Source organism: Rhinolophus hipposideros (assembly GCF_964194185.1).
Source record: "Rhinolophus hipposideros genome assembly, chromosome: 8".
NCBI lineage: Eukaryota > Metazoa > Chordata > Mammalia > Chiroptera > Rhinolophidae > Rhinolophus > Rhinolophus hipposideros.
Window position 1 is genome coordinate 50,340,064 of NC_138054.1, and position 27,196 is coordinate 50,367,259.

Sequence of the window (27,196 nt, forward strand, 5' to 3'; positions counted from 1 at the left end):
CCAATTTAATGTAGTGTATTTAAGTAAAAATTCAACGAAGTTTTTATGTGTTCCCAAAGCCTCATCTTAAGTTCTCCAGTTCTGGATTCCATTAAGGTTGTTTATCTAATTGAAAGAACAACTAGAATGTAACAGTTCTTACTGTAAACTTCTTTTAAGTATGACAACTTAGATGGACAAAGCACAATTTGAACTCTCCTGTTTGAAAATTTCTTTACTCCAATTATGAGCAAGTATTGAGTATTATTAAAGGTAATTATGTGTTTATTTCTTCTATGAATGTGTGTACAAGGTGTATATATACATTATATACACAAACATTCTGTTCTTTAAGAGCTTATAGTAGAGATACGCAAGTTTTAAAAAAATTGAGCATTTGTATAGGTTTTAAGTATTTTAAATTTTATTGACCTTCTGGTTTTTAAAAAAAGTAAAACTTAAGGTCACACCTCTAAGTTTGATATGCTATATACAGATCATGCAGATTACTGTGAAGAGATACAAATTAGTCCATTCCCAAAAAGATTTACTAGAGTACAGAATCATCTTCATAAATACATACAAAAATGTTGTGAAGGACTGTCCAGGTTTTCTGAGACACTTTCAAAGTGATTCAAGGCACAAAATGTACACCACTGTGAATACATACGAAGTCCAGACTTTGTGCCTCTAATATAGCCCATCAAAGATTTGGCTTCATGACTTATAAAATTAAATGTACTGAAATGAGATTCTGCTTCTTAGCTGAAAAACCACAGGACCTATATATAAACATCATGTAGATAATTGCTCCAAAATACGGAGATACAAATACAATCACTTTATTTTAAAAAGCAAACACAAAAGATAGGTGTAAATTCAAGTGTTTAAATGCTTCCATTTTGAATAATTCAATTAAGAACCTATACAAGTTTGTTCCCAGAAGTTAATGCATAACTAGTCTCTACTAAGGAAAATGAATTCTAAAAATTAACATGGTTTTCAATCATTCAAATTTCACTATATAAAAACCTAGAGACCAATAATAGCCAATAGCTTCAAAAGCTAAGCTAAAGAATCTTTGATGTAATCAACTTTACCAATGTTTGCCTAGGTCTGTTTACTATATACACAAGGAAAATACACTCACTTTACAGTTTCTTATAAAATAGCAAATAAGGAGTAGATGTAGGAGATGTAGACGGGGAAAGAGAATTCAAAAAGTCTTTCTCTTCAGTAACTTTTACTTCAGAATCATCAAAAAGCAACCACTTCCCCTCATACTCCTTTAAGCTTTGCACTACATAGGAAATTTTGTTCTCAAATCCACTAATGTTAATGCCTGTTTGCTCACTGGATTCCTTGTTTCTATCAAATTCATGGGTCCCATTAGTATTGTTAGCCTCCGAATTTCTATTTTCAGCAAATGATGTACTGGCAACTTTATCAGGGTTAGACGCTTTGTTGTATAGCTCATAATCTGCTTTGCTCTTTTGTCCTCCAAGAAGTCCAATAGCTTCTACAGTTTTTTTGTTCAAAACTTTACTTGGCTGTGTGTTTCCACTGGCTCTAATTGACATTTCTTCATCATCATAATTTTCGACCACACCTCTTGCTTCCTCCTCATTCAATGGTTCTGGCTTACCCATGTCACACATTTGGTCGACCACAAAATTTTCCTTATCTAGTTCTAAACTGTTGAGGTCGGTGACTTTAACAGAGGCAGTGTAGTGCCCACTACTAATTGTAATGCCACTATGCATCACAACTGCAAATAATCCATAGCTGTCGTTGGTTGGCTTTGTACTCCATTCTTCTAGTGACAGTTTAAGAGGTGTCAGTAAAGGAGTGTTGATCTTGGAAAGTCCGCCACCATAACAATCAAACCTTTGGGAAGGAAAAAAAAAAAGGTTTTCTGCAATTCCACTTTATTTATATATATGTATACATGTGTGTGTGTGAATATACAAACACATATATATGTGTGTATATATAATATATTCAGTTTTATACCCAATGTGAAACCAAGGAAAAGTTTCAATGAATCTTTAATATTTAATGCTCATATAAATAAACACGAAATAAAAGACCAATATTTTGTATACTTATGTTTACACAAAGAAAAAGTATTGCAGTAAGTGCTAATATACAAGTGTTTTTTGAAGGCTATGTGGCATTCTCTCCCCCATTTTCTTTTTCCTAATTTTGTGCAGTTAAGAAAATAAACGGGATTTATTTAAAAAAAAAAAACACTGAACTTCAAACCAAAATCCTTTACATTTTAATAAGTCATTTTAAGGTGTAGTCTATCTCTACCAAGATTTATGGACAAAAATAAACAAAATAGTATTGTAACCAAGAAGAAGTCCCGTGAAAGAAAGGACCATATGTCACTCTTCTGGCACAATTAAGTGTGCGGAGAGCTACTGAGAAGTCCTCATGGTAATGTCAAACAATTTATTAATATAGAAAGGACTAAAATTACAATGACGTGTATACGTGTAAGAAAAAGTCAAGACTATCCAAAATGTAACGGGTATTTTTACACTTATCTTTTAATAGCTTTTAGATATTTAACTTTTCAACTATAGAAGAATCTCTCAAATTACTCAGAATAGTTTGATTTCCTGGCTTACCTTAAAACTAAAATAATTTTGCCTTTTTCTCCCCTTAAAAAAATCTTGATGTGTACAAAATTTGTCCCCTGTTTTAATCAATTCAGCTGTATCTAATAAGGAATGAGAAGATGTGTGAAAAAAAATCACAGAATGTGTATTTATGTCAAAAGGATTTAAACTTGTATTTTTACAGGGAAGCTTTTAATAACAAGGCAATCTTTATAAATTTAATGCAATCTTTATAAATTACTTCATTTCAGTAGTTTATATACTATTTTGAACACACTTCCCTTATATAACTGCTCATTTTCTTCATATAGAATTTATTTATAATACTCACTCCAAGCCACTGGCAGCAAAGCACTTCAAATGAATGGTTATAACTTCAGGCATTTTGTCAAACAAAAGACTTCGTTCAGCTTCAGTATAATGATGGCAATTTTCACAGAAATATTTATCTTCTCCTACAATTCTCTCCACTGAAGCAAATTGTGAAATTGCCCATCGCAGGGTCTTCATTTCTGTTTTTGGCTCTGGAGAAACTATATAAAAGAATCCTGTCACTCACAAATGAAAAATGTCTCAGATATTAATTTCCACAAAGTTCCTTGTTCAAAATTAACATGCAATTTCAACTGACAACTTCCAATAAAGACATTTTTTTTGTTTCAGAAACTCTAAGTTCATCCTCAACAGGGTACGAAGTTTTCATAACATTTATATTTGGTCAGCCAAAAAGTAGGTGATAGGGACAGGAAAAACAAACCTAGTCTCTGACTTGGTCTAAGACAGACTTTAGTTTCTATTTAATAGCCACTTTCCAATTCTGAACAGGTAAACCAGTCTCATGATTACTTACCATAACATTTCCATACTTTTTGTGATTTATACCAGACAAAATAGTGGCTCAAATATTGTGTTAAAAAAATATCCTCAGTAGCTCTGAGAAATTCTGGTACTCCAAAGTTATCAAAGCATTTCACTTTCTCATTACACTCTACCCATAAAAATAAAGATACCACAATTTCCCAAATGCTAACTATTAACAAGTGAAGCTTATAAATAGATTTTGTTGTACCAAAGACACTAAAAGCCAGCTTTTTCTCAATAATTTCACAAGCTATTATTAGACTGTTTGTTGAAGAAAACTATTTCATGATTCTTATAAGACTCCAATTTTGCTTACTTTCAGAACTCTCATCTACTTTGGAAAGCTCATCTTCTTGTACTGGCACACTGATGTCTTGAAAATCTTCTCTTCTTTCTGTTAAACTTTCACATTCTAAGCAACGAGTCCTTAATACCAGCTGACCTTGAAATAATTTCTCTACTAGCTCAAAACCAATTTGCTCTGTGCCTAAAACAAAAATAGGAAAATTTAAGTCTGTGCAGATAAGTTTTTTGGCATAGCCTAAATAACCACATTCCATTTAAAGCATATCATAAATAAAAGGCTGATTTTCATTGCATCTTGCTTATGAGCATTAAGAAGTGCCTTATTCATGAAACAAATTCTCTGTAAAGAGTTTTGAATATGGATTATTGCCTCTAAAAAAGAGGAGTCACAACTGTCTTTATAACTCCATTCCCAAAGACATACCCCCTTACAGAATAACCCCAAAATAAGGATGACACTTTTGGTAAAAACATATCAATACTACACATTTTGCCTGAGTTTTGTAGATCTGGAAGAAACTAGACAGACATCAGCGTAAGTAGTGTAACTACTTAGTTCTGCTTAAAAATTTCATTTCACTAAATGCAATACCTTTCATGAGTTTACGTCAAATGCTGCTTATATAAAGGGATATTATTCTCTTTTCATTAAAATGTATCGAACTCCTCTAGTTTATAAACCATAAATTAACATTATCTTAAGATTTAGACACAAATACAAATATACCTAAGCACAGTGCTTAAAACACCAGTTCACATTTAGTGTTGTATTTCTATTTAAACCAAACTTGAGCCGGATTTATATTGTATATGTACCTAAAATTCCACTTCTGTAACTGCTAATCCACCTCCCTATCAATGTCTAAGAATAAGTTATACTGACCTTTGTTTATGGGCTTAACTTCATTACCATTAACAGGCTTAACATTATCCCCTGGAGGTTCAAGTCCACAACCATTAGTTGTGCTATCATTTTCACACTTCCCAGAGTCCTCTTCAAGATCATATTCATTTTCTTTAGATTGTCCTTTGGGTCCTTGGTTTGTTATTTTCCCCAAACTACAGAATTTAGAAAGAATGCCGGGTTGCTTAGTTGCAGACTTGAACCAATTTATTTTAACTCTTGATTTCTTTAGTGAGGGTCTTGCACTCTCGTTTTCAGAAATGTACTTGGGGATTATTTTAGGAGGCATCTCTAATGTATCACCTGTAGCTTTTCTTTTTGATCTGGTTTGTCTCTGGTTCTCTTCAAATGACTGATGTTCCTTGGATACCTTAACTTTTTTCTTCATATTACCAAATTCAATGTCACTTTTTCTTTTCCCATTTCCTTTTGGGAGTTTTTCTTTATAGTCTTCTGAATGCCTCATATTGTCCATCTCCATGCTGTTAATACCACTAATTTCCTCTTTCTGATGAGGTTTTTCTTCTACCTTGTTAGATAATTCTGCCACATTTTTTACTTCTTCTTTTTTTAGGAGTTGGCATGTTTCTTGAATGTTTCCCAAAATACACTGTAATACTTCCTGTGCATCATGCTGTAGATATCCTTCATACATAGGGTTGAGTTCCCTATAAATATAAATTTCCATTTCATATACTCTAGTTTTGAAGATGTAATACAAAAAAGAAAACCTTTCTATGTAGAAATGAATTCATTTCTATAAGAATATCATCTTTATTTTAAAACTCTAAAAACATTTATTTAGCTAATTTGAAACTTACCTAAACTTGTAATTAAAAGTAAAAACAATTTTACCTCATTTTCATTATCACAAAAACTATGACACTGTTCAAATATGTTAATAGCTATTATGTATAGTGTTTACCATGTACCAGGTTTTATTCAAAATGCTTTTTATATTACATCTATAACAATTCTCGCAGTAACGCCGTGAAGTAAGTTCTACTGTCACCACTATTTACAGATAACCTGCCCCAGGTCACAAAATTAGCTAAGATACAAAGCTAGGATTCAAACCTCTTGGTAACCATGCTACACTGCCTCTTAACAAACATATTGTAATGTATTACACCTGGATTTATTCTTAACCAAATGATTAGATGATTTTTAAAGACTTAACCTGTAACATTTTGGATAAGGCTATTTTATATATAGGATAAAGTTTCATTTTTTTAAAACAATACTGCAGAGTAATCTAATCCAGTTAACAGTTCTCTTCTAAGCACATACAACAATATTTGGAATTTATAGTTCTAATGCATAATATATTTTGAATGCAGACCTATAATTCATAATCTAAAATCCTTAGGACCAAATGTATTTGGGAATTCAGAATTTTTCATATTAAAAAATACAATATGGCAGTAGGTGCCGTATTGTCTTTTTTAATATGAAAAATTGATAGGGGGCAGTATCGTCTAAATAAATACATTATTTCTACATACTATGTATGAATATTCACATTACAAATAAACATGAATAAAGACTACAAATAACCTCACATAAATTTGATTTAATGAATTTAGTACCTTATGAAAAAATGTCTAGTTTTTGCAGCCTCTGGGATATTAAGGACTATAGATCTGCAGTTTCTATTTTCCTTGCCCTCTACTGCGATTTGTTCATGTATCACTCTCCTCCAAAGAGCAATCAGGAACGAAATTGGAATCCTAAAATTATATTATAGGCTATACCTGAGTGTGTTAAGTAGTCGCCTTGGCTGAGTAGCCAGTTCATCAGTATATTTCTCTGGATTTAAGAGAAAACTAGCCTGAAGCTGTTCAACTGAAATGATCAAGGATTGTAAACTGCATATTAGTTCATAACTTGCCAAAGAATCTTCTTTACAATTTCCCTGTCAAGAAAGAAACACACAAATCAGTATTTTTATTTATGAACAAATTAAGTACTTTGCCCCTTGTCTTTGTCTCACTAAACAAAACTAGCTTTTCTAAATTTAATTTCACTGTAGCACTAATTTTATGGAAGTATAAAAATAAACTTAAAAAAAATTTTAGGAGTATTTTTGGTTACTTTCTATTAAACGAATGATAATGGTTTTCTAATTATGTATAAGTTAAAGTTTTCTTTAAATTTTTAAAGTGAGTCAAATGGAAAACAATAGATCAATTATCAGGTGGTACAAGGGTGTGATAAATTGCAATTGGTGGTATACAAATGACAATGTTTACTGGTAAACAATAAATTAAAGAACTGGAGAAGACACTCTGTAAAAGGGGATAATCTAATTAGCTACCTTGCAAGAATGAAAAATAATTACCTTTCTGATAATGTAAGATACTGAGAAATTCAATTCTCGGTTATAGTTTGTTAACTGAGAAATAATCTTTGTCATCCTCCACCTAAATCCCGTGTATCTATTACTTTTTATTTCTAAGCAAGTGGATTTCCATAAATTTACTTTTTATATTATTTTCTATTCTTTTATTTTGTACCTTATCTTTTTGATTGGCTTCATCTTTAAGAGCTTCTTTCTTCCTTGAAATAATATTAAATAAGTGCTTCACTCCCGATTTAAAACCAGGACAAAAATACAATACCTGTGAAAAGTGAGAATGTCTAAGTGTTTACTGAATAAACAACAATAATATACCTAAGGTCATTCAAACACTATCATGCTTTTTGCAGAGCACTTTCAAATGTGCATTACTTAAACTTCTGAGATTAAGATTTGTGTCAAAAATTGTTCTCTATTTCATCATCATAGCATACTGTCTTCCCTCACTGGCAACAAAGTACTGAACCTGAGCAGATATCGCTAAGACTTGTGTTTATGAGGGTACAACATAAAACAGACACAGTTCCAAGGGTTAAAATACTTATCCCCATAGCACCAGGAATTGGGCAGAAAAACTAAAGGTTCAGCATCTTCCACTTAACCAAGGTCTACTCAATTTTGCTATCCCAATTTTATTTACTATATCACTTTATCCTGCCCCAAAGGAAGTTTGTAACACACAACTTAGAATCATTATTATTTTAGCCCATTCTGATTTATTTACAATCAAAGGTAAGGATAGTATGGACAATTAAAATCCTCCAATATGAAATTCTCGGAAACGTTAAATGTTATATCATTCCTTGCTACTAAAATTTTATTATATAGCAAGATTGTCAATTTACCTGAAGTATGCTATTAAGATAACAAGTATTGCCGAGATTGTTCAGTCCCACAAATGGTAACAAGTTTTCTCTCTTCTCACAGTTCATAGGCGAGGACTGTGCTGCAGGAACAACTTGATCACTAAGTATAAAGGGGAGGAAAAAAGTATAATGATACTTAAAGAAAGTCGAAATATTACTTCCCTAGATTTAGTCTTTTTCCAAAAGTTGAATGATCTGAAAAGTATATGGATTTTATTCAGATGACATTTTAAGAGAAGAAATCTGTACAGGTGCAAAAATTGCTGTACGCCCATAATAAAAATTTTATGAGCACTTTAAAAACATTATTATATTCAATAAGTCTCAAAATAATTCCATCAAGATGCTATTAACCCCATTTTACAGGTAGAAAATCGAGGAACTGGTATGGTGATTTGTTAAGCCAATATGATACTTTAATCAAGTATAGCTGACCCTTGAGCAATATGCGGGGATCAGGAGGCGGGTTGAGGTACTGACGGCACCCCCACGCATAGTTGAAAAATCCCTGTATAGCTTTTGACTCCCCAAAAACTTAACTGCTCATAGCCTACTGTTGACCAGAAACCTTACCAATAACAAAAACAGTTGATTAACAAATACTTTGAAAATTATATGCATTATATACTGTATTCTTACAATAAACCCAGAGAAAGAAAATACTAAAATCTTAAGAGAAAATACACTTATGGTATTTACTGAAAAACACCAGCACATAAAACCCTGTTGTTCAGGGGTCAACTGTAGTTTAACAATAGAAATTTGGGAATAACCAATTATGACAATATTTAGGAAAGGCTGCACTATCTAACAAGTCAGATTCTATTAATAAAAGAAAAGAGAGTCTATGAACAGAATTATATAGCTGTCCCTTACTTAAAAAGGAATTGTCCAAGTTTGTAATTCTAGTGCTGTGTTTCCCCAAAAATAAGACCTAGCCGGACAATCAACTCTAATGCATCTTTTGGAGCAAAAATTAATATGACTCAGTCTTACATTATAGTAAAACAAGACCAGGTCTTATATTAATTTTTGCTCCAAAAGACGCATTAGAGCTGATTGTCTGGCTAGGTCTTATTTTTGGGGAAACATGGTACCTGACTTTAATAAACAGTAGGTCATCACAGAATTCTTTATTTTATAGCTGCTATTACTATAACACCTCAAAGTGTGTATACGCATGAATGCTGGTAAAGAAAAGGTTCACACACAATCTCCTAAAATGATTATTGGTTAATATTAGGAAATTACACATGAAACCAAATCCACATTAGTCATAGAGCAGAGTGCCTATCTGTTGAATAGGAAGCTAGCGTAGACTCCAACTAGACCAACTACTGGTGGAATAAAGTACTACATTTTGTTCTGATTTCATTCACTGAAGGATTTGCATCAAAAGCATTTATTTTTAAGTTTATGTGAAATACAATCTGTATGCCCCAACAGCTTTGATAATTCATATACTAGATATGTCTACAAACTTTATATATCTCAGGTAACTGTCAAGTCTTCTGAACCAAAAAAACCCCCACCTATTCACCCTTACATAAAATGTGTTGTACTACAATCAAGTTTAAATTAAGAAACAATTTTAGTCAATAAATATTTCTCCAAGTTAGTCTACTTGGCTGAACACAATGTGAATGAGTTAACATGGATGTGACGACCCCTGAGAGGAACCACCAGTTTTGCTGTTTCTACTATATACTGCTACACTTGTTACACCAATGTGTGTTTTCTTGGTTTGTTTTTTGGCCCCTGTGGACGATCAAGTCAGAATGTCTTGAAGTATCAAACCAAGTTGACTGCTTCTTCATTGATGTGGAATTTTAAAAGTACAGAAATATACTTAAGATACATACATTTCAGATCCTCTATATTCAGAGGCTTTTTCTTCATTTTCTTGAGAATCTGTGAAATCCAAAGCTCTCTTAGTTTCCTTTTTCTGAAAAAACTTCAAGGAAAGTCTGTTTTTCTTTGATGGACTACCTTTTGAAAGCCCATTACTTTCACTAGGTATGACACCAGGCATTTTCTCTTCAAATCCCAAAGAGTTGACAAGAATTTATACAGGGACGATATAATCACCAATCATATCTGCTAATCACAAAAAAAAGGTTTCATTAGTTTTCAAAGGTTTCCTTTGTTATCAGCTGTAGACAATAAAATCAATTTTGAAAACAAATTTACCGAGGAATAATACTAATTAGAACTTAATATTTGAAAACCTAGGGCGGCTGGATGGCTCAGTTGGTTTAGAGCACAAGCTCTTAACAGCAAGATTGCCAGTTCGATTCCCACATGGGCCAATGAGCTGTGCCCTCCACAACTAGATTGAAAAACGACTTGACACTGTCCCCCCAATATTCCCCAATGAAAAAAAACCACCCTAATACCTGGGAATAACAGACAATGTTCTATTGTTTGTCATTGTCCTTAACTTTCTTACACGGCAAAAAATAAGATACTGAACTAACTTGAGCCTATTAGATTAAGGGTTACATCACCAAATACCCCATTTTAGTAGACCTACACTAAAGTATTAAGGAGTAAAACCTTAATTTTTATTATAATTTATTAATTCAGAAAATACTGAGCAACTACCATCTCTATAAAGTAGGAGAAAGGAAACAGAAGGATGAATGGGAATCAAAGGATGCTGGAAATGAATGAGTTCCTTCTAAGGCCTTTTCTAATTATATGAATACATGAAATAAAGTCTCAAAGAGGCTCTTTAAAGTACAGTTTGCATACAAGAAAAGGCACAGATCTGGTGGTGGTATAACAAAACGAGTGAAAATAAAATAATGAAAGTTGAGATAGTGGTGCACTTCTGTGTAAGAAAAATTGCTACACTTTGTGTATATAAAATTCTTATGCACTAGAAACCACAATATACTGATTTTCCAAAAATCTTTTAAACTAGATTTCTTAAAATAATGTTTTGTGTAGAAAAAAAAAGATGATTTGGTTTATCATTTGCAACCTTTCTTCCCAATTTTAAAGTAAAATTTTGGATTAAAAAAACGACAGTAAGTATGGTAGTTATTTTATACATCAGTTCTATTTTTTGTTTAGGCTACCTGGGGGAAAATTATCTCACTGCAGTATTAGGAGAACCCAAAAAGCTCAACAATCACTTTCAAATATAGAGTAATACCATAAACTAACAATATTCACTCAAATTCTGTCCTGACTAAGTATTTCACTGGGGTGCCTCTCATCTGGGAATTCACAACACTGAACTCAGCAGTGAAACCACATCTTTGATACTCAACTCGGGACTAAGCGGAGAGCTGACCAATTTCCCCATTCCCTCTCCAACTCAATTTACTCTGCGGGCCACTTACATGCTACTGATAAAGTGCTACCATGAATGATAAACCAGTCTGCGTTAAGTTGTAAGGCGTCTCTAAGGATTAACGATTCTTGTAAAAGGTTTTACTTGGGAGCCAATTCTAATAAATGATGGAAACTGGATTATCAAAGAGACAGTAACCGGACTTAAGTCAATAGAAGAAAAACTTATCAAGCAGCTGAAATAATGGATTCCATCAATCCTAATCAATAACCAACCCTCCCGACTCCCTCAAAGCAATGATTAAACTGGGAGTGTAACATTTTACCAGGTGCCGTATATTAAGCTATACTACGTCTTGCTGCTTATAACTTGCTTCTTGTTACGTGGAAAATGTTTCTTCTGTAGTCTAAATCAAATTTCGCAAAACACACAGTGAATCGAACATTAATAAACGACAGCGAGAATAAATGACAGCGTGAATGCTATCCCACTAGTTTTACGTTCTTTACAAAATGACACGACTCAATTACAATTTTTTCACGAAAGATGCAAAAGAATGAAGGATAACATCCTCTTCAAACGTTTAAGACACGTGGCGTTCGTTCTAAATGCAGAAAAACTAAAAGTTACTCGGTGCGGTGCAATTCAGCAACTCCCTGCACAGGACAACGTGCGTGTGAGCGTTTCCCCTCCCTGCCCTGCGGCGCTCCACGGACGCAAGAGAAAGTGAAGGACGACTAGACGGGGCTGCAGTCGGCGCCCGTCAGACGCCGCACCGGGCCCCGCGGCGGGCTGGCCGGGCCCCGCGCCCGTGGGGCGGCCTGTTGACGCGCAGTCCGCACCTGCCTCCTCGGCTCCCAGCCGCCGCCTGGAGGGAGCGCCCCGCGCGGTGCCCAGAGCGCTCGGCCGCTCGGCAAGCACGCAGCCGCGGTACGGCCCCCGGGGCTTCCCCGACGCGCCGACGCCGGGGTCGGGAGCCGGCCCAACGGGTCCCGGCGGCCGGCACCGACCCCTGCTCCCGGGCCCTCCGTACCTGGTCATGGCCCACAGCGAGGTCCGCGGCGGTGACGCCCGCGAGTCGAACAGGGATGAGAGTAAGTGCGACAGATGCGATCTCGCCCCGAGCCCGCGGAGTCCCCGACCCGCGGAAAAGCTGGCCGGCTCGCCCTCCCCGCGGGGGAGTGACCATTCGCTCTCCCAAGCGGGAACCCGGGCCGCCGCTCGGTCCTGCGGCGCGCCGCCACCAACTACATCCCCGGAGCGGCGCTCGCCCGCGCCTGCCCGGGACGGCGAGACGCGCAAGGAGGGGTCCCCCTGCCCAAGCGCCTGAACCGCTAGGGTCTTTCCCACTCCACTACCGAGGGGAACTTGGCGCGTTTTCCTCAGTCTCAGGACCCCCGTGTTTTAGCCTCCGCCCGCGCCAGCGCCGCGATTGGAGGTGGCGTCCTTCGAAGATGCCGGTTCTAGTCTCCACGGTGCAGAGACGCGAAAGGTAAGAGCCACCTCGCGACCGCCACTCGCACCCGTGGCACGCACGGCCTCCGGAACCAGCTGGAACGGTAGTTTCCCCAAGATCCTAACGGGTTCTGCAGTTTCAAACAGCGCAGGCACTGTCACGGGCAGCTCGCGCGGGTCCTTCCTGAGGGCGCGCGCTAGGTGCTAGAGGCCTGGCTGGCGGGCTGGACCTCACACCCCCACCCCACCCTTTTTTTTCTTTTTCTTTTTTTTTTTTTTTTTTTAACCATTCGTGCGCGCGAGTTGAAGGGAAAGCGTACGGGTCGGGAGACGGGACAGAGACAAGATGGGACGGGCTCCTTCCTGGAGAAGGAGCCGCCGGTGCTCAAATCCACCAATCCGTGATGAACAATTCCCTCCTGACCTTGCTACCCCCCCCACCAGCCCAAAGGAGCCAATCAGAAGTACATAGACAAAAGCCACTGAATGGGCGGGGAAAGGAATTCTAGCCAATAGCAAGAAGAAGAGAGGGGGGCTCCAGCCAATCATTGCTGGATACACAAAATGTTCCTCAGGAGTTGTTCCCCTCCTTCCGCTCCCATTGGCGTTCGAGTGCGCGCTTTCGGGGCCGACTGTTAAATCTCGCTGGGCGTTGTGCGAATCCTCGTTGGTGGGATGCCACCGAGGGTGCGGTTTCCGGAGTGAGGCCCTCGCAATAAGCCCCGCCCACTTTCTTGCGTACTGGCTCGGCGGAGTTTCCAGGGAGACCAGTTTCGAAAATGGCTGACCGGTTTTCTCGTGGGTGGGCGCTAGGGTTTTTCTTTCCGGAATCGCAGCCTCGGCCCCAAGGCAATCCAATGAAAATAAGCGCTGCTATGGATAACCGTAAATTCGCAGCGGAATGCTGTAGAGCTGAGGCTCCTTTTCTCAGCCTACACGCCTCGTTTTCTCCTGTTTACCCCTTCCCCTTCCAGGCCGGAGAAGGAAGTCCCATTTTAAGTCCCAGCGCCGGCTCGGGATGCTGCACGGGAAAAAGGCTCAAAACACGGCGAGGCAGGCCTCACCTGGGTTGTGCTTCCTTTCTGTGTTTTGTATGCTTAGCTGTGTGAGGTGGCTTCACAAAGGCAAGTGCTGCAGTTAAGCAGGATAAGGGCGAGCGAAATGGAGTTAACCGTATTTTTAGGTGCCAGGCATTTTTCTGGATGCCAGGGATACGGCGTGAATGAAATATAGTCCCTTCTCTAAAGGAACTGTATAAGTCTAGACAGGAACAAAAATTAAAATGACATGAAATAATATGAGCGATAGGGGAAGCAGATAGAAGAAGGTGCGGTTTTAGATAGGACAGACTGGAAAGACCTCTCCGTTGGTGTCTGAGCAGAGAGACCTGAGTGAGAGTGGAGGGAGCCTTGGAGGAATCAGCAAAGGATGATCCGGGCAGAGAGAACAGCAAGTGAGAAAAGCCCTGAAGCTTAAGGCGGTTGGCATTTGGGAAAGAAGCTAGGAGGCCAGGGTGCTTAGAGCACAGTGAGCCTGAGAAGGAAGATTAGTGACATTGCAGGGCACTGATGAAGCAGGGTGAGGAGATGGGAGTCGTTAGATGCTTTTACTCCGGAGAGTGGAATGTCTTGTGTAAGTGGCTGCTTGTGGATGGATAGACTGTTGACCTTCAAAAGTGCAAGCAGGAAAGCCCGCTAGGCTATTTCAGCAGCCCAGGGAATAAAGTATGGTGGTTTGGAATAAGGTGGTAGCAGTGGAAGAACTAGCAGGATTCAGAATATATTTTCCAGGAGAGCCAATAGGATCTACCGATGACATATAAGAAAAAAAGAGACTTGGCCAGCCCGGTGGCTCAGGCGGTTGGAGCTCCATGCTCCTAACTCCGAAGGCTGCTGGTTCGATTCCCACATGGGCCAGTGGGCTCTCAACCACAGGGTTGCCAGTTGGATTCCTCAACTCCAGCAAGGGATGGTGGGCTCCGCCCCCTGCAACTACAATTGAACACGGCACCTTGAGCTGAGCTGCCGCTGAGCTCCCGGATGGCTCAGTTGGTTGGAGCACATCCTCTCAACCACAAGGTTGCCAGTTCAACTCCTCAAGTCCTGCAAGGGATGGTGGGCTCCACCCCCTGCAACTAAGATTGAACATGGCACCTTGAGCTGAGCTGCCGCTGAGCTCCACAATGGCTCAGTTGGTTGGAGCACGTCCTCTCAACCACAAGGTTGCCGGTTTGACTCCCGCAAGGGATGGTGGGCTGCGCCCCCTTACAACTAGCAACGGCAACTGGACCTGGAGCTGAGCTGCGCCCTCCACAACTAAGACTGAAAGGACAACAACTTGAGTTGGAAAAAAGTCCTGGAAATACACACTGGTCCCCAATAAAGTCCTGTTCCCCTTCCCCAATAAAATCTTAAAAATATATATTTAAGAAAAAAAGAGACTAAAATGACAAGGATTTTCTTTTTTTAAACCAAAGCAACTGAATAATGGTTGGTTCTTGCTAAAATGGGGAACATGGGGTCTAGTGGGTTTCGTGGGAGGAGCCATTGTTCTTAGATGTTAAGATTGAGATGCCTGTTTCACATACAAATAGAGATGTTGAGCCAGCAGATACCAATTTTGGAGCTCAGTGGAAAATTTGGATCAGGGGATATAAATCTGGGAGTCACCAAATGGTGTCTTAAACCATGAGACTGGAAAATCACCTAGAATGATAATATCCTAAAAAATCTGCAGGGTATTGATAATCTCTTCCCTTCCCCAGCCAGGAATCCTGAATTAAGATAACTGCTCCTTAATTTACTCACCTTAGAATCAGTAGCTATCCCCCCAAAATCCATATTAAGAGTGACACTTAGAATTTCTGAATCATTGAGTTTATAAAAAGAATGCTTTGACATGCACAGTGATATCTAAACTGCCTATAGAGAAGTTAATGCTACTATCACTTGGTAAGGCTCAAAACTAGTGTTTTTTTAACCATACTTTCAAAGGATTGATAAATCCTATTTGAGAGCCACAGAAAAAGCACCCAAACTTATTTTAAGGCCAGTATAATGGGGATGCTCAAGATAGAGAAGGATAAAATTAGAAAATGTAAGTACACATCAGTCTCTTAGTTTACCTTTGTGTGCCATGGACTGGACAATGTCTCACTCTCATACTAGCAAAATCATCGCTACATTCAAATTCTACTAGGTAGATACCCAATTCTAATTTCCTATTCTAATTTTCCTAATTCTAGTTTTCATATCTCTGTTGAGAGCCTGTTGTCTGTAGCCACTATTCTTCCTGTACAATTTACAGAACCAATCAAAGTTCATTTGCAGAGAATAGAATCCCTTCCATCTGGTGGTATAAGTACATCCTTCATACTTATAAGAAATTGAGTGTTGATTAAATAGATTCTAAGATTAGTTTTTCAGAAACAAGTCCCAAAGCCTTTACAGAAACACCAAGGGAACAGTGACTTTTCTATGATCAGGAAATGATGATTTCTGAACTACATTCTCCTGCAATTGCCTAGGAAACCACCACCATCAGAAAGCCGCTTGTGTTGCCAACTCCAGAACCACACTGTACCCACTGTGATCTATGCCAGTACAATACATGTTCTAAATCCTGCCCATCAAGGCCCACAGAACTAATTAGCGGCTGGACACTGAGACTTTGCTAATGCTGCTTCAGAAACACCTCAATTGTGCTTGTCAGTAGGAACAGCTGAAGCCTGTGGATACGTATCAGGCTTGGTGTATCTCTGGCAATATAATTCATGCAAAAATTTAAAGGGTTTCTGTTGTTTTGCTTTCAGTCAGTTCAATGTGGGAGAAATTACAGCAGCAGTTCTTGCCTAGATAAAATTTATAAGCCCAAAGACTACCTTTAATTTCCTGGCTTCTCTGTGCTGAGCAGCTACCTCATCCTTAATGACAGCTAATTTGGGGGCATCTGAAACTGGAATTTAATAGGTGGGCAGCATTCTTAATCCCATCTTTGTCAGTTTAGTATGGCTGAGTGGCAGGCATATTTCCTTCCAAGGCTTTTGTTCACAGACACTGTTTCTATTTGCTTTGATTTGGAGGTATAGAAATACTTAGGTTTTTTTTCAGCCTTTTAAAGCCCAAAATTATGGGACTCTTAATCCACTTAGATTACAGACAGCAAAACCCTCTCAGCAAAACTGTTCCTTTCCATCTCTACCTTCCCATGGGCCAATTCTGGCCTGAGTTCATTTCCCATAGAACTTTGCTGGAAGTGGCGAGAAAAAGCCAGTAAATTCCAAGTTTATAAAGTTTTCCAGTTATTTATTTCCTTTCATACTACAAATATCTTACAATTGGACAAATGTCACCAGTTTTCCATCTTGCAACATCTGAGTCTGACCAAATGCTTCCACTAAGCCAACGGGATATGTCTTCTAAGGTTATGTGATGTGCAGTATGAATGGATAGCCTTCTGGCCACTATGCCTATAATTAATGTTAAGTCATAGCATAATGTAGTTGGGAGGTGCTGTACCTGATAGAGGTAAAGGACTATTCTCCCAAAGAAAATGCAGACCTACCAGCGTGTACCACCAGGAACTTGGGGAGTATGTGTGGCTTTCCACAAATCACAGATGAATGTAGCAGAGGCCTCCCAAAATTTGGCTCACTGATACAGTGGGGATGACAGGACCCCACAATAATAGAGACCAGGTGACAGTGCTGAACTATCAGATGCCAGGTTACAATTATTATAAGTTGTAATAGTTACACAGGGGACCTGACCCACACAGTTACGGAAATGGCTGACAGAAAATGGTGTTCTTAGGGGCAATATAGATAGGCAGCCAACAGAGGTTTTATTAGTTTGTATCAGCAGAAAAAAATCAAGAATAGATGACAAGGAGGCTAAGGTCTGTCACCCAATAAAGTCAGAATTCCTTAATCAGTTTCCACACCTGAGCCATTTTATAGACCTGGAACCCGTTGACTATAGAGGTCCCCAGAAGGAAGGACCCTGCCACATACTTCAACAAGTATAGATGGTAATGATTTCCCTAGTCCATCCCCAAAGTATCTTTGGCCATTTATTTGGGTAATTGTACCTTGGGGAAATGGGGATATCCAGACATTTAAAGTACAGTTTAGACATTGGTAAATTGACATTGGTATCCAGAGATCAGAAGTATCATCATGGTCCTAGAGTGGGGACATAGAGAGGCCAGTTACTAAGTGGGGTCGTGGCAAAGTCATGCTCAAAGTGGGTCTGTGGCCCACCCAGTCATTTCCCCTGTCCCCAAATATATAATGGGATTGACCTATTTGACAACTGGTATAAACCCATTGGGTCCTTTGCCTGTGGAGTAAAAGATGTCATAGTGGGGAAGGCCAAGTGGAAGCCTCTGAAATTGCCTCCCCTCCCCAGGCAAACATGGCACAGGAAATCAAAACAATATTGTATCTCAGGAGAGGATGGCAGAAATTAGTGCCACTCTTATGCATTTAAAAGATACAGAGTGCTGATTCCCATCGTATCTCCATTTAACTCACATGGGTCCCTGCAAAACATAGATGGACCCTGAAAGATGACAGTAGATTATGGCAAGCTTACCAATTAGTAGACCTGATGGCAGCTGCTGTGCCAGATGCAGTATATTTGCTAGAACAGATTAATACAGCTTCGTACTTGATACACATCATTAATTTAGTGAATGCATTCTTGTCTGTTCTAGTTTTAAGAAAGGATCAGAAACAGTTGGCATTCCCATGAAACAGACAAAAGTTCACATTTACAGTTTGGCCCAGGGCGATGTTAACATTCCTGCCCTCTGTCATAAAATAGTTTGAAGACATCTGGACCTTCTGGACGTCCTGCCAAACATCATGTTGATCTATTACGTCAGTGACATCCAGCTGATTGAGCAGGATAAGTAAATTATAACTGTATAAAGAGAATTAAAAAACTAACAGTGTACATGCAAGGTGAATGTGCAGAGTGTGCCCAAGAAAGCTAAATCCTTATCTTCTCTATTGGGAAGTCAATATATAATAGCTAAGTGAAAAATCAAGTAGAAATATGAACGTGTTATTTAGATATGTGAAGAAATATGAACATGTTGTTTAGAAAAGTTGTTCTTTAGATAACTTTTCGAATCAGCTAAAAGTTGTAAATGGTTGCTTGAGGGAATGGGAAGTCTTGTTGGAACCATTTAACTCTTTAAATCATGTACATGTATCACTTTGAAAAAAGCAAAACAAACAAAAAAAAAATTTTAAAGCCCTGTAAATGAATTGTTTTCTGATTTCATCCCCTGGGAAAGGTCAGAGCAAAGAGGTTCAACAGGAGTAGGATTATTTGGGTTTGGATGACAATTCTGATTCTCACTTTCTGGGTGCAAGTTAAAGGCAGGCTTTTATGTATGTGAACCCTTGGCCTTTATCTAGCATCTTTAGTAACTACAAAGGCAACCAACCTTAAACCATGTGGTAAAACCACTATCTCGTAATTCAATTTAAATAAAAAGATTATTTCCACAAATTAAAGTCTGTTTAAAAGGTAAAATCCACTTGGCTTCAGGATTTTAAATTGCACAATCTCAAGCCTCAGGGTCAGGTGGGAGGACCTCCCATGCCTATGAAAGGAATGCCTTGCCCGCTCCCTTAATGTTTGGTATCAGTTTAGTAGATGAATGTCCGGTAAGTGGGTGGGTTCTGAGGGGGTAGCAGGAAGTCTCAAGAGACTATTTATATTTCACAGGAAGAGAATCTTGTCTTTCGCATGCCATTAACATTCTTATTCTTTGTATGTTTAACCCATCCTGAAAAGAGATCTACAATTAAACTTCAACAACAATATTTTTTTCACCTCTGAACAAAATTTACTTTAATAAAGTACTGAGTATTTGAATAGAAAATAAATTTCTATTCTTTTGAGTATCATTATGGACTCATGGCTTTTTACATTCTTAACTTGTTTGAAGTTAAGTTTTACTTCCTTTTTGAAGCAAAGACTGTCACAATTGAACCTGCGGGGACTCCTTTTTAGTTGGCGTCTAGGTGCTCTTAACATTTTGAAAGCATTCTTACCTCCTGACACATTCCAGGTCCATCTTTCAAAATATTTTCTTACTAACTTGAATACACCATATAATATTTTCTTTACCATGTTATATGTTCAAACCACACTATTATTAAAAGTTTATGAGCCTTAATTTTAAAAAGTAAATTTTATTTAAGTCACAGGATACTATTTATATTACTTTACCATTTCACTTTGGGGTTTGAAAAGAGCTCAGGTATTTATCAATCAGACAAGAACACACTTGGCACTCACATGGAGATTATGTGATAATAATTGGTACACGCTAGCATACTGAGCTTCTTTCCGTCCAATTATCTTGGAATTAGATTTTTGTGTAGGCCTTTATATGGAACCACCCCCAAAACTTCATGGCCTAAAACAATTTCTTATTCCTCACAATTCTATGACCTAGACACGTGGTTCTTCTACTGGTCTCCCTTAGCTTCCTCCGTGGCTGCATTCAGCTGGCAGGTCTACTGGGGGCTAGGCTCAGCTGGAGATGGCAGAGCCTCCCTCTCTCTGTGGTCACACCTCCTCAAGGAGGCTACATTGGGCTTCTCCACAAGACAACTATGACAGTGTTCCAAGAACACAAGACTCAGTGTGCAAACATGTACCAAGACTCTGCCTGTATTACACTCCCTTTGGCCAAAGCAAATCCCATCCAAGCCCAAAGTCAACATGGCAGGGGACTTCACAAGCGCATGGCTACGAGTATGTGTGGGGCAGGGGTAGGGGATGCGGAGTCTGACTCCTGGTTCATGAAAGTTATTCTAGTCTTCCTGTCAATATTATCTTAACAAAGTATTAGTTCCTACAACTCAGGGATATATGAGACAGATGACCTAATATTAACACAGAATTTCATATGAGATTTAATCAAAATAGCCCCTTAACTATAGTTAGTTTTTATATACAGATATATATTTTCTAGTTTCATTTTTAATCTTTTATCCAAGGCAGTTCAGTGTTGAACTCTAATTTTCTACCTTTAAAAAGTCTTAAAATTACATATATATGTATATATAATTTACTTCATCTATATCCCCCAAAGACAATTAAGAATTTTTAAAGCAATTTAATAGTAAAATGCAATAAAATTAATATTATAATTAAGAATTTTCACAAATATCACAGTTTAAAAACTACTCAATATGATTTTTAAAAATGCTTTCTATAGGTTTGTATTTTATGTTTTCATCTGTGATTTATGAGAACTAATTTATAAGAGAGTGGGTATATGGATTATGTTACATGTCAACTGTAATATGTTTACCTTACATTCATACTTCTTTCAATACAGTCATAAAATAGTTTAGCTACTTTAACTTTAGGAAAAATTTTTGAATCTTTGCAAGGAATAAAATAAATAATGTTTGTATTCTCAATCTTATATTTTGTAGTATCTACACTTTCCCCTTCAGATATGAACCATAAAGACACATTTTTAAAATTAAAGTTTACTTTAAAAAAACAATTTAACTAATAGATTTTCTTTTTTAATTTCACATATTTACATTAAGTAGGGCAATTTCCAAGGTAAAAAACATTAATGGTCCTTGATTAGTTGTGTATTTTATTATCTTGAACTTAAGCATTTTATATAAAAGCTCTAAGATTTGGAATTATAAAATTTGTATAAAAAACAAAAACCAGAACTTATACATGATTTTTCTTCCCTATCAAAATAGAAAAAAGAATGACTTACTGTATTTTGCTGTGTATAATGAACTCCCTTGTATAATGTGCACCCACGTTTTTGGCCTAAACTTTCATGGAAAAAATCTTTCGTTTTAATTTTTTAATTCAAGTTTTTATTTGTTTACAAGTAGGTACTTGTTTTTTGTATTATAGAGAAATTTTAGCATTTATTTTTTAACATATTATGGTGCAAGAAATTTTATATAACAAATAATTACAAAACACAAGAACAGATACAAGAAATTTTATGTACGGTAACAAATTTACGATATTTACGCATCACAGAAGGCCAAGAACTCTTGTCATTGCAAGTCTGTCATAAGTTCAACAAAACTGATTATTGTATTCCAGGGTATTATTTTGCATATGGATATCATTATTGATTTCTAGAGTTACACTTTTAACTCATAAGTATAAACAAAAGAATTGGAGACATTTATATAGATATGGAATTAGTACTACCCATGTATAATGTGCATCCTTATTTTTCCCTCACAAATTTGAGCCAAAAAAGTGCACATTGTACACGGCAAAATGTGGTAGCTTCCCTATCATCAGCCCAGAAACCACGGTTTGTGGAATCAAGATTTAAAGTGACACATTTTTTTTCTCTTAGGCATGGAGGAAACGTGTTTGTTACCAGATATGTAGGTATGTGTGTGTGCATGTGTGTGTACAGGCATTTTATTATTACTAAACCTTAATGATTTTTTTGTCTGTATGCTTCCACTTTCTTGAAACATGGAAGGTTATGCTAAAAGCATGTAAAGTTATGCTAAAAAACAAAATTATTAGTTAAAATAATTTAATTTATAACACTTTAGCTTTATGGATTTCTCACAATATATTGCAATACCAATAACAGTTATGTTTCTAAGTTTGCATACAAAACATGCTCATGCATATTCATTCTTACAAACAGACACTCCAAAATAATTTGTTTGTATACCTTTTGCCAATAGAAGATTTGTGTTTTCAGTTAAGGATTTTATTTGGTTGCTTGTAATGCATATTTTGTAAATATTCATTTTTAAGATCTTGAGACATCTAAATACCTCTTGAAAACTCAATCAGTTTTCAAAACATTTGCACAAATTACCTAGCTTTTCGGGCATCATGCTCTTTCAATTCTTTGTTTTTAAAACTAAACAACTTATTACATTAAAACTAAGTATAATTTTAAAATTTTTTCACTCATTTTGAATTATAAAATCTATAGTACTTTATGCTTTCTCTGTCACTCTCTTGTCTTTTAGTCAATGGGATACAAGAAACAGGTTGACTGAAGCTCAGTTTGGCTGAAGAACTTTGACCTGGCCTTTCAGCTTTTTTTGTCTCCCAGTGGGGCTTTCTACAAGTACTCCATTGTTTCCTCATACATTAAAATCGACTCCACTGGGATCTCTTGGAGTGTCCTGATCCTTTGAGTTTCAAGTTCATCCTTCAGATAGCAACATCTTGTCCCAGATTATCCACAGTACACTGATTTCCAGCATTTGTAAATTAACAGTTATGTATACATTAAGTATGTTACTGGATATGTCCTTGGAATTACCCTTTATCTCAGTTCTCATAAGAAAAAACACCCTTGGACTACTCAGCCTTGGTTTACACAGGGTATTTCCTCAATTGATGCAGGAGAGCAGCATATTCAAACTGAGTCTATTCTTACCTCAATGCTTTTTTAGTATAAAGGCCAAAGCTTCTAGATCCTCATTTTTAAAGACTTCTTGGAAAAGGGCAGCCAGGATGTTTGACAGGTGCACCTGTGGGAAAATTCACGCATGTTGCTTTACTGAGTCTTGAGTTTTGAACCTATTGTCTCATCATCTTCACATAATCAGAAGTGGCTATATCTCAATTCATACGGGGAGACTCACTCATTGATATTACATTTTTCCTTAAATGTAAACACCATTTTTTACACTTTTCTTACCTAAGAGTAAGTCTAAAATATCTGTTAGCAAAAGGCATGATCCCACACCAGAGTTAGGCTGTCAGGCTACTCCCCATGGGAGGACCCCATGAGTGATTCCAAAAGCCCTATGGGTTTTGATGCCAATGTTGGACCTTCCATCCAACTAGCATCTGTTAAACAAAGTAACTCCAAGTCAAGGGACCACAGATTGTTGAAATAAATCAGGCCTCACAGTGTTTGTTAAGATCTTCTGGACAATAATTTAATTTGGCCAATTTCAACAATTGCTAGGGAGAGAATGGAAAAAATTAGAACTGAGAACATCTGCATGGTTGAAAGTGTCCCTTATTCCTAGTGACAAGACAGACACATTTTTACAGTGGAAGAGTCACATGAAGATGTCAGCGTCGTGGTGGAGTGAGAGGACTCCTTTTTTCCTCCTCTTAAATTTACAACAAGTTAGACATCTATAACTCAACAAAGGATCCCCTGCTCAACACACAAATACACGTAAAAGATCCACGCACTGGAACATCTGAAGATTGGCACAAATGATGGAAGCTGGATGGGGAGAAGGACAGCGATAGTGGCAGCAGATGCAATTTGGTGCCAACTTGGCTTCAACGAGAGTGGTAGAAGCGGAGAAGTTGGCCTGCAACCCTCACGCTATGGCCTGGAGAGTAAGAGGGGAAACAGTGTTTCCCCAGTAAAAGGCATCATCCTTTCCCCACTCCCCAACTTGACACACCCCAGTAGAGGTAGCGGGGAAGCCTTAAATAATACAGCAGTGTTGACAGCCATTGCTGGCAGGAGGGCGGGGGTGGGGTCACCACAGATTGTGAACCTGCCTCCCTTGCCCCACCTATCCCGAGAGCCAGGCAGAAAAAGCTGAGATGCCTTAAACAGGACAGAGGAGCCAAAAGCCATTGCTAGCCAGGAATGGAGCTTTGAAATCATGAGCTTGTCCCCCATCCCATCCATCCCAGCACATCCTGGTAGAGGCAGTAGAGACAGTTCCAAAAATACAGCAGGGCAGGGTAACATTAGTGAAAAAAGAGAAAAAGAAGAAGTTAGAACTGGAAGCTTGCAAAATCGGTGTTCCCCCACGTTCCTCCACCACAGTGGTTGTGCTCCATAACCAAGGTGAGCTGGTCACAGAGGGAACACGCAACATTGCAATAGGTACTCCTTAACTAAAGTGACGCCAGTCGACCATGATCCCAGTGGGCACAAATAGTGCAACTAAGAGAAAACAAAAACTTGTGCTATAACACTATCTACTGGAAAACAAAAGAAAGTATCTTACCTATCAACTTGCTGAATTCTTAAGAGCAAAACAGTATCTAAACAAGAAAAGAGTTTACTACCTCAAGCGCTTAGAAAGAGAAACAATCCATCAAATACCAGGAACAACTAAAGGCAACATGGGAGCACAAAAAGAAAATGAAAAGTCTCCAGAAACCAAACTCAAAGTCATGAAAGACTGTGACTTATATGGCATCGAATTTAAGATTGCAGCCATGAAGAAGCTCAGTGAGATACAAGAGAACTCATAAAGGCAGCTCAATGAGCTCAGGAATAAAATTAATGCCCAAAAGGAGTACATTACCAAAGAGACTGAAACTATAAAAAGGAACAAAACAGAAATTTTGGAGCTAAAGAACTCAACAAATGAAATAAGGAATGTATTAGAGAACATTGGAAATAGAGCAGACAAGAGGGAAGAGAGTTAGTGAGCTCAAAGATAAAAACCTAGAAATGATTCAGGAGGAAGAAGAGTGAGAATTGAGAGTTAAAAAATGGGGGGGGGGGTCGGGGTGGACTGTTAGCTCAGTTGGTTAGAGCGTGGTGCTAATAACACCAAGGTTGCTGGTGCGATCCCCACATGGGCCACTGTGAGCTGCGCCCTCCTTAAAAAAAAAAAAAGAGAATTCTATGAGAGCTATCTGCCTCCATTAGAAAGAGCAACATAAGGATAATGTGTATGCCAGAAGAAGAGACGAATAAAGGAACAGTGCGCCTGCTCAAAGAAATAATTGATGAGACCTTCCCAAGCCTTTGAAAAGAACTGTACTTTAGAATAAAGGAAGCTAACAAAACACAAAATTATATCAACACAAAAAGACCTTCTCCAAGATACATTTTATTCCAACTGTCAACAATTAATGACAAGGAAAGAATTCTCAAGGCAGCAAGGGAAAAAAAAGACTGTAAACTACAAAGGAAATGCCATTAGATTATCATCAGATTTTTCCGTAGAAAAGTTATATGTGAGGAAAGAGTGGAAGAAAATACTCAAAATACTGAAAGAAAGGAACCATCAGTCACAGATAACATATCCATCAGAGTTATATGTTAGATATGAAGGAGAAATAAAGACTTTTCCAGACAAACCAAAGCTGAGAGAATTTACCAGCATAGGACCTGGGTTACAGATGTGTTGAAAAGAATTCTTTTACCAGAAACAAAAAGACAAAAGTATACAAAACTTTGAGTAAGATGATTAGCATACAGACAGAAGCAGGAAACTGCAACTGTAGTTCAGAATAGGATATTAAGCACTTAATTAGAACATAAAGTTTAAGGGATAAAAAACGTTTAAAATAACTAACTACTGCAATTTGGTAATGAATGTGCAGCATAAAAAGAGAATTTGTGACAACAAAATCATAAAAGGGGAGGAAGAAAAGAAACGACGCATACAGGTGAATGGAGATAAGTAATCAGAAGAAAAGAACTATTGTATGTAGGAGACATTTTACACAAATCTAATGGTAACCACAAAACAAAAATCCAGAGCTAAGACACAAAACATAAAAAAGGGGAGGGGGGGAACAAAAAAGAATCTTAGAGAACCACCAGACTAAAATAGCAGAAAGAAATCACGAGGAAAATGAAATACTGGAGATACAGAGCAACAAAAGATAAAATGGCTCTAGTAAGTTCTCATATATCAATAATCAACCTAAATGTAAATGGCCTGAATTCACCAGTCAAAAGGCACAGTAGCAGAATGGATTAAAAAATAAGACCCAACTATACATTGCCTGCAGGAGACTCATCTCAGCTCCAAAGATAGACATATGCTCAAAGCGAAGGGATTTCAGAAGACGTTACTTCAAGCAAATGGCATCCAGAGAAAAGTCATGTAGCAGTACTTATTTCAGACAAGTACTGGACATTTTATAATGATAAAGGGGACAACTTATCAAGAAGACACAATACTTATCAATATATGTACCCAACCTGAGAGCACCAAATTATATTAAGCAATCACTAAAAGATCTAAAGGGAGAAACTGATAAAAAAATACAATTATACCATAGTAGGGACCTGAATACCTCATTCACAGTAATAACTAGATCATTCACACAGAAAGCTATAAGGAAATATCAAACTTAAATAACATTTCTTTTATTTCTGATTTTTTTTTATTTGAGTCTTTTTCTCCTTAATAAGTCTAACCAGAGGTTTGTCAATTTTATCTTTTTGAAAACCAGCTCTTTGTTTTATTAATTTTTTCTATTGTCTTTTCCCTCTCTATTTCATTTATTTCCCCTCTAATTTTTATTATTTCCTTCCTTCTACCACCTTGGGCTTTGTTCTTCTTTTCCTAGTTTTTCAAGGCATAATTTTATATTGTTTATTTGGAATTTCTCTTGTTTCTTGAGGTAGACTTATAATGTTATAAATTTCCCTCTCAGTTCTGCTTTTTCTGCATCCCAAAATTTTTGGTATGTTGTATTTTCATTTTCATTTGTCTCTATGTATCTTTTGACCTCTTCTTTTATCTCTTCTTTGACCAGTAGTTGTTCAGTATCATGCTGTTTAATCTCCACATATTTGTAGTTATTT

General features: G+C 37.6%; 2 protein-coding genes across 3 annotated transcripts in view; one reads left to right on the forward strand and one right to left on the reverse strand.

Annotated features, from left to right (window-relative positions):
- Window positions 1-210: 210 nt before the first annotated feature.
- Window positions 211-12,919, reverse strand: USP1 (ubiquitin specific peptidase 1). Of its 2 annotated transcripts, none has more exons than XM_081056504.1 (9): window positions 12,237-12,919; window positions 9,765-9,999; window positions 7,882-8,002; window positions 7,194-7,298; window positions 6,432-6,592; window positions 4,657-5,345; window positions 3,784-3,954; window positions 2,938-3,139; window positions 211-1,866 (listed from the first exon to the last, which is right to left on the reverse strand). In XM_081056504.1, exons 2-9 carry the CDS (start codon window positions 9,932-9,934, stop codon window positions 1,131-1,133), a joined length of 2,355 nt encoding a protein of 784 aa, XP_080912630.1. In that variant the 5' UTR covers window positions 9,935-9,999; window positions 12,237-12,919; the 3' UTR covers window positions 211-1,130. The 2 variants fall into 2 exon arrangements, with proteins under 2 accessions (XP_080912630.1, XP_080912631.1); XM_081056505.1 differs by having other exon boundaries at window positions 9,765-10,002; window positions 12,237-12,844.
- The window catches only part of LOC308501504 (uncharacterized protein), a gene marked incomplete at its 5' end in the record, with an annotated part of 33,536 nt that continues 18,099 nt past the window's right edge, over window positions 11,760-27,196 (forward strand). Inside the window, 2 exons of the mRNA XM_081058038.1 lie at window positions 11,760-11,836; window positions 11,925-12,695. Of these exons, the coding sequence (XP_080914164.1) occupies window positions 11,760-11,836; window positions 11,925-12,695 (848 nt within the window). The remainder of the gene's footprint in view (window positions 11,837-11,924; window positions 12,696-27,196) is intronic.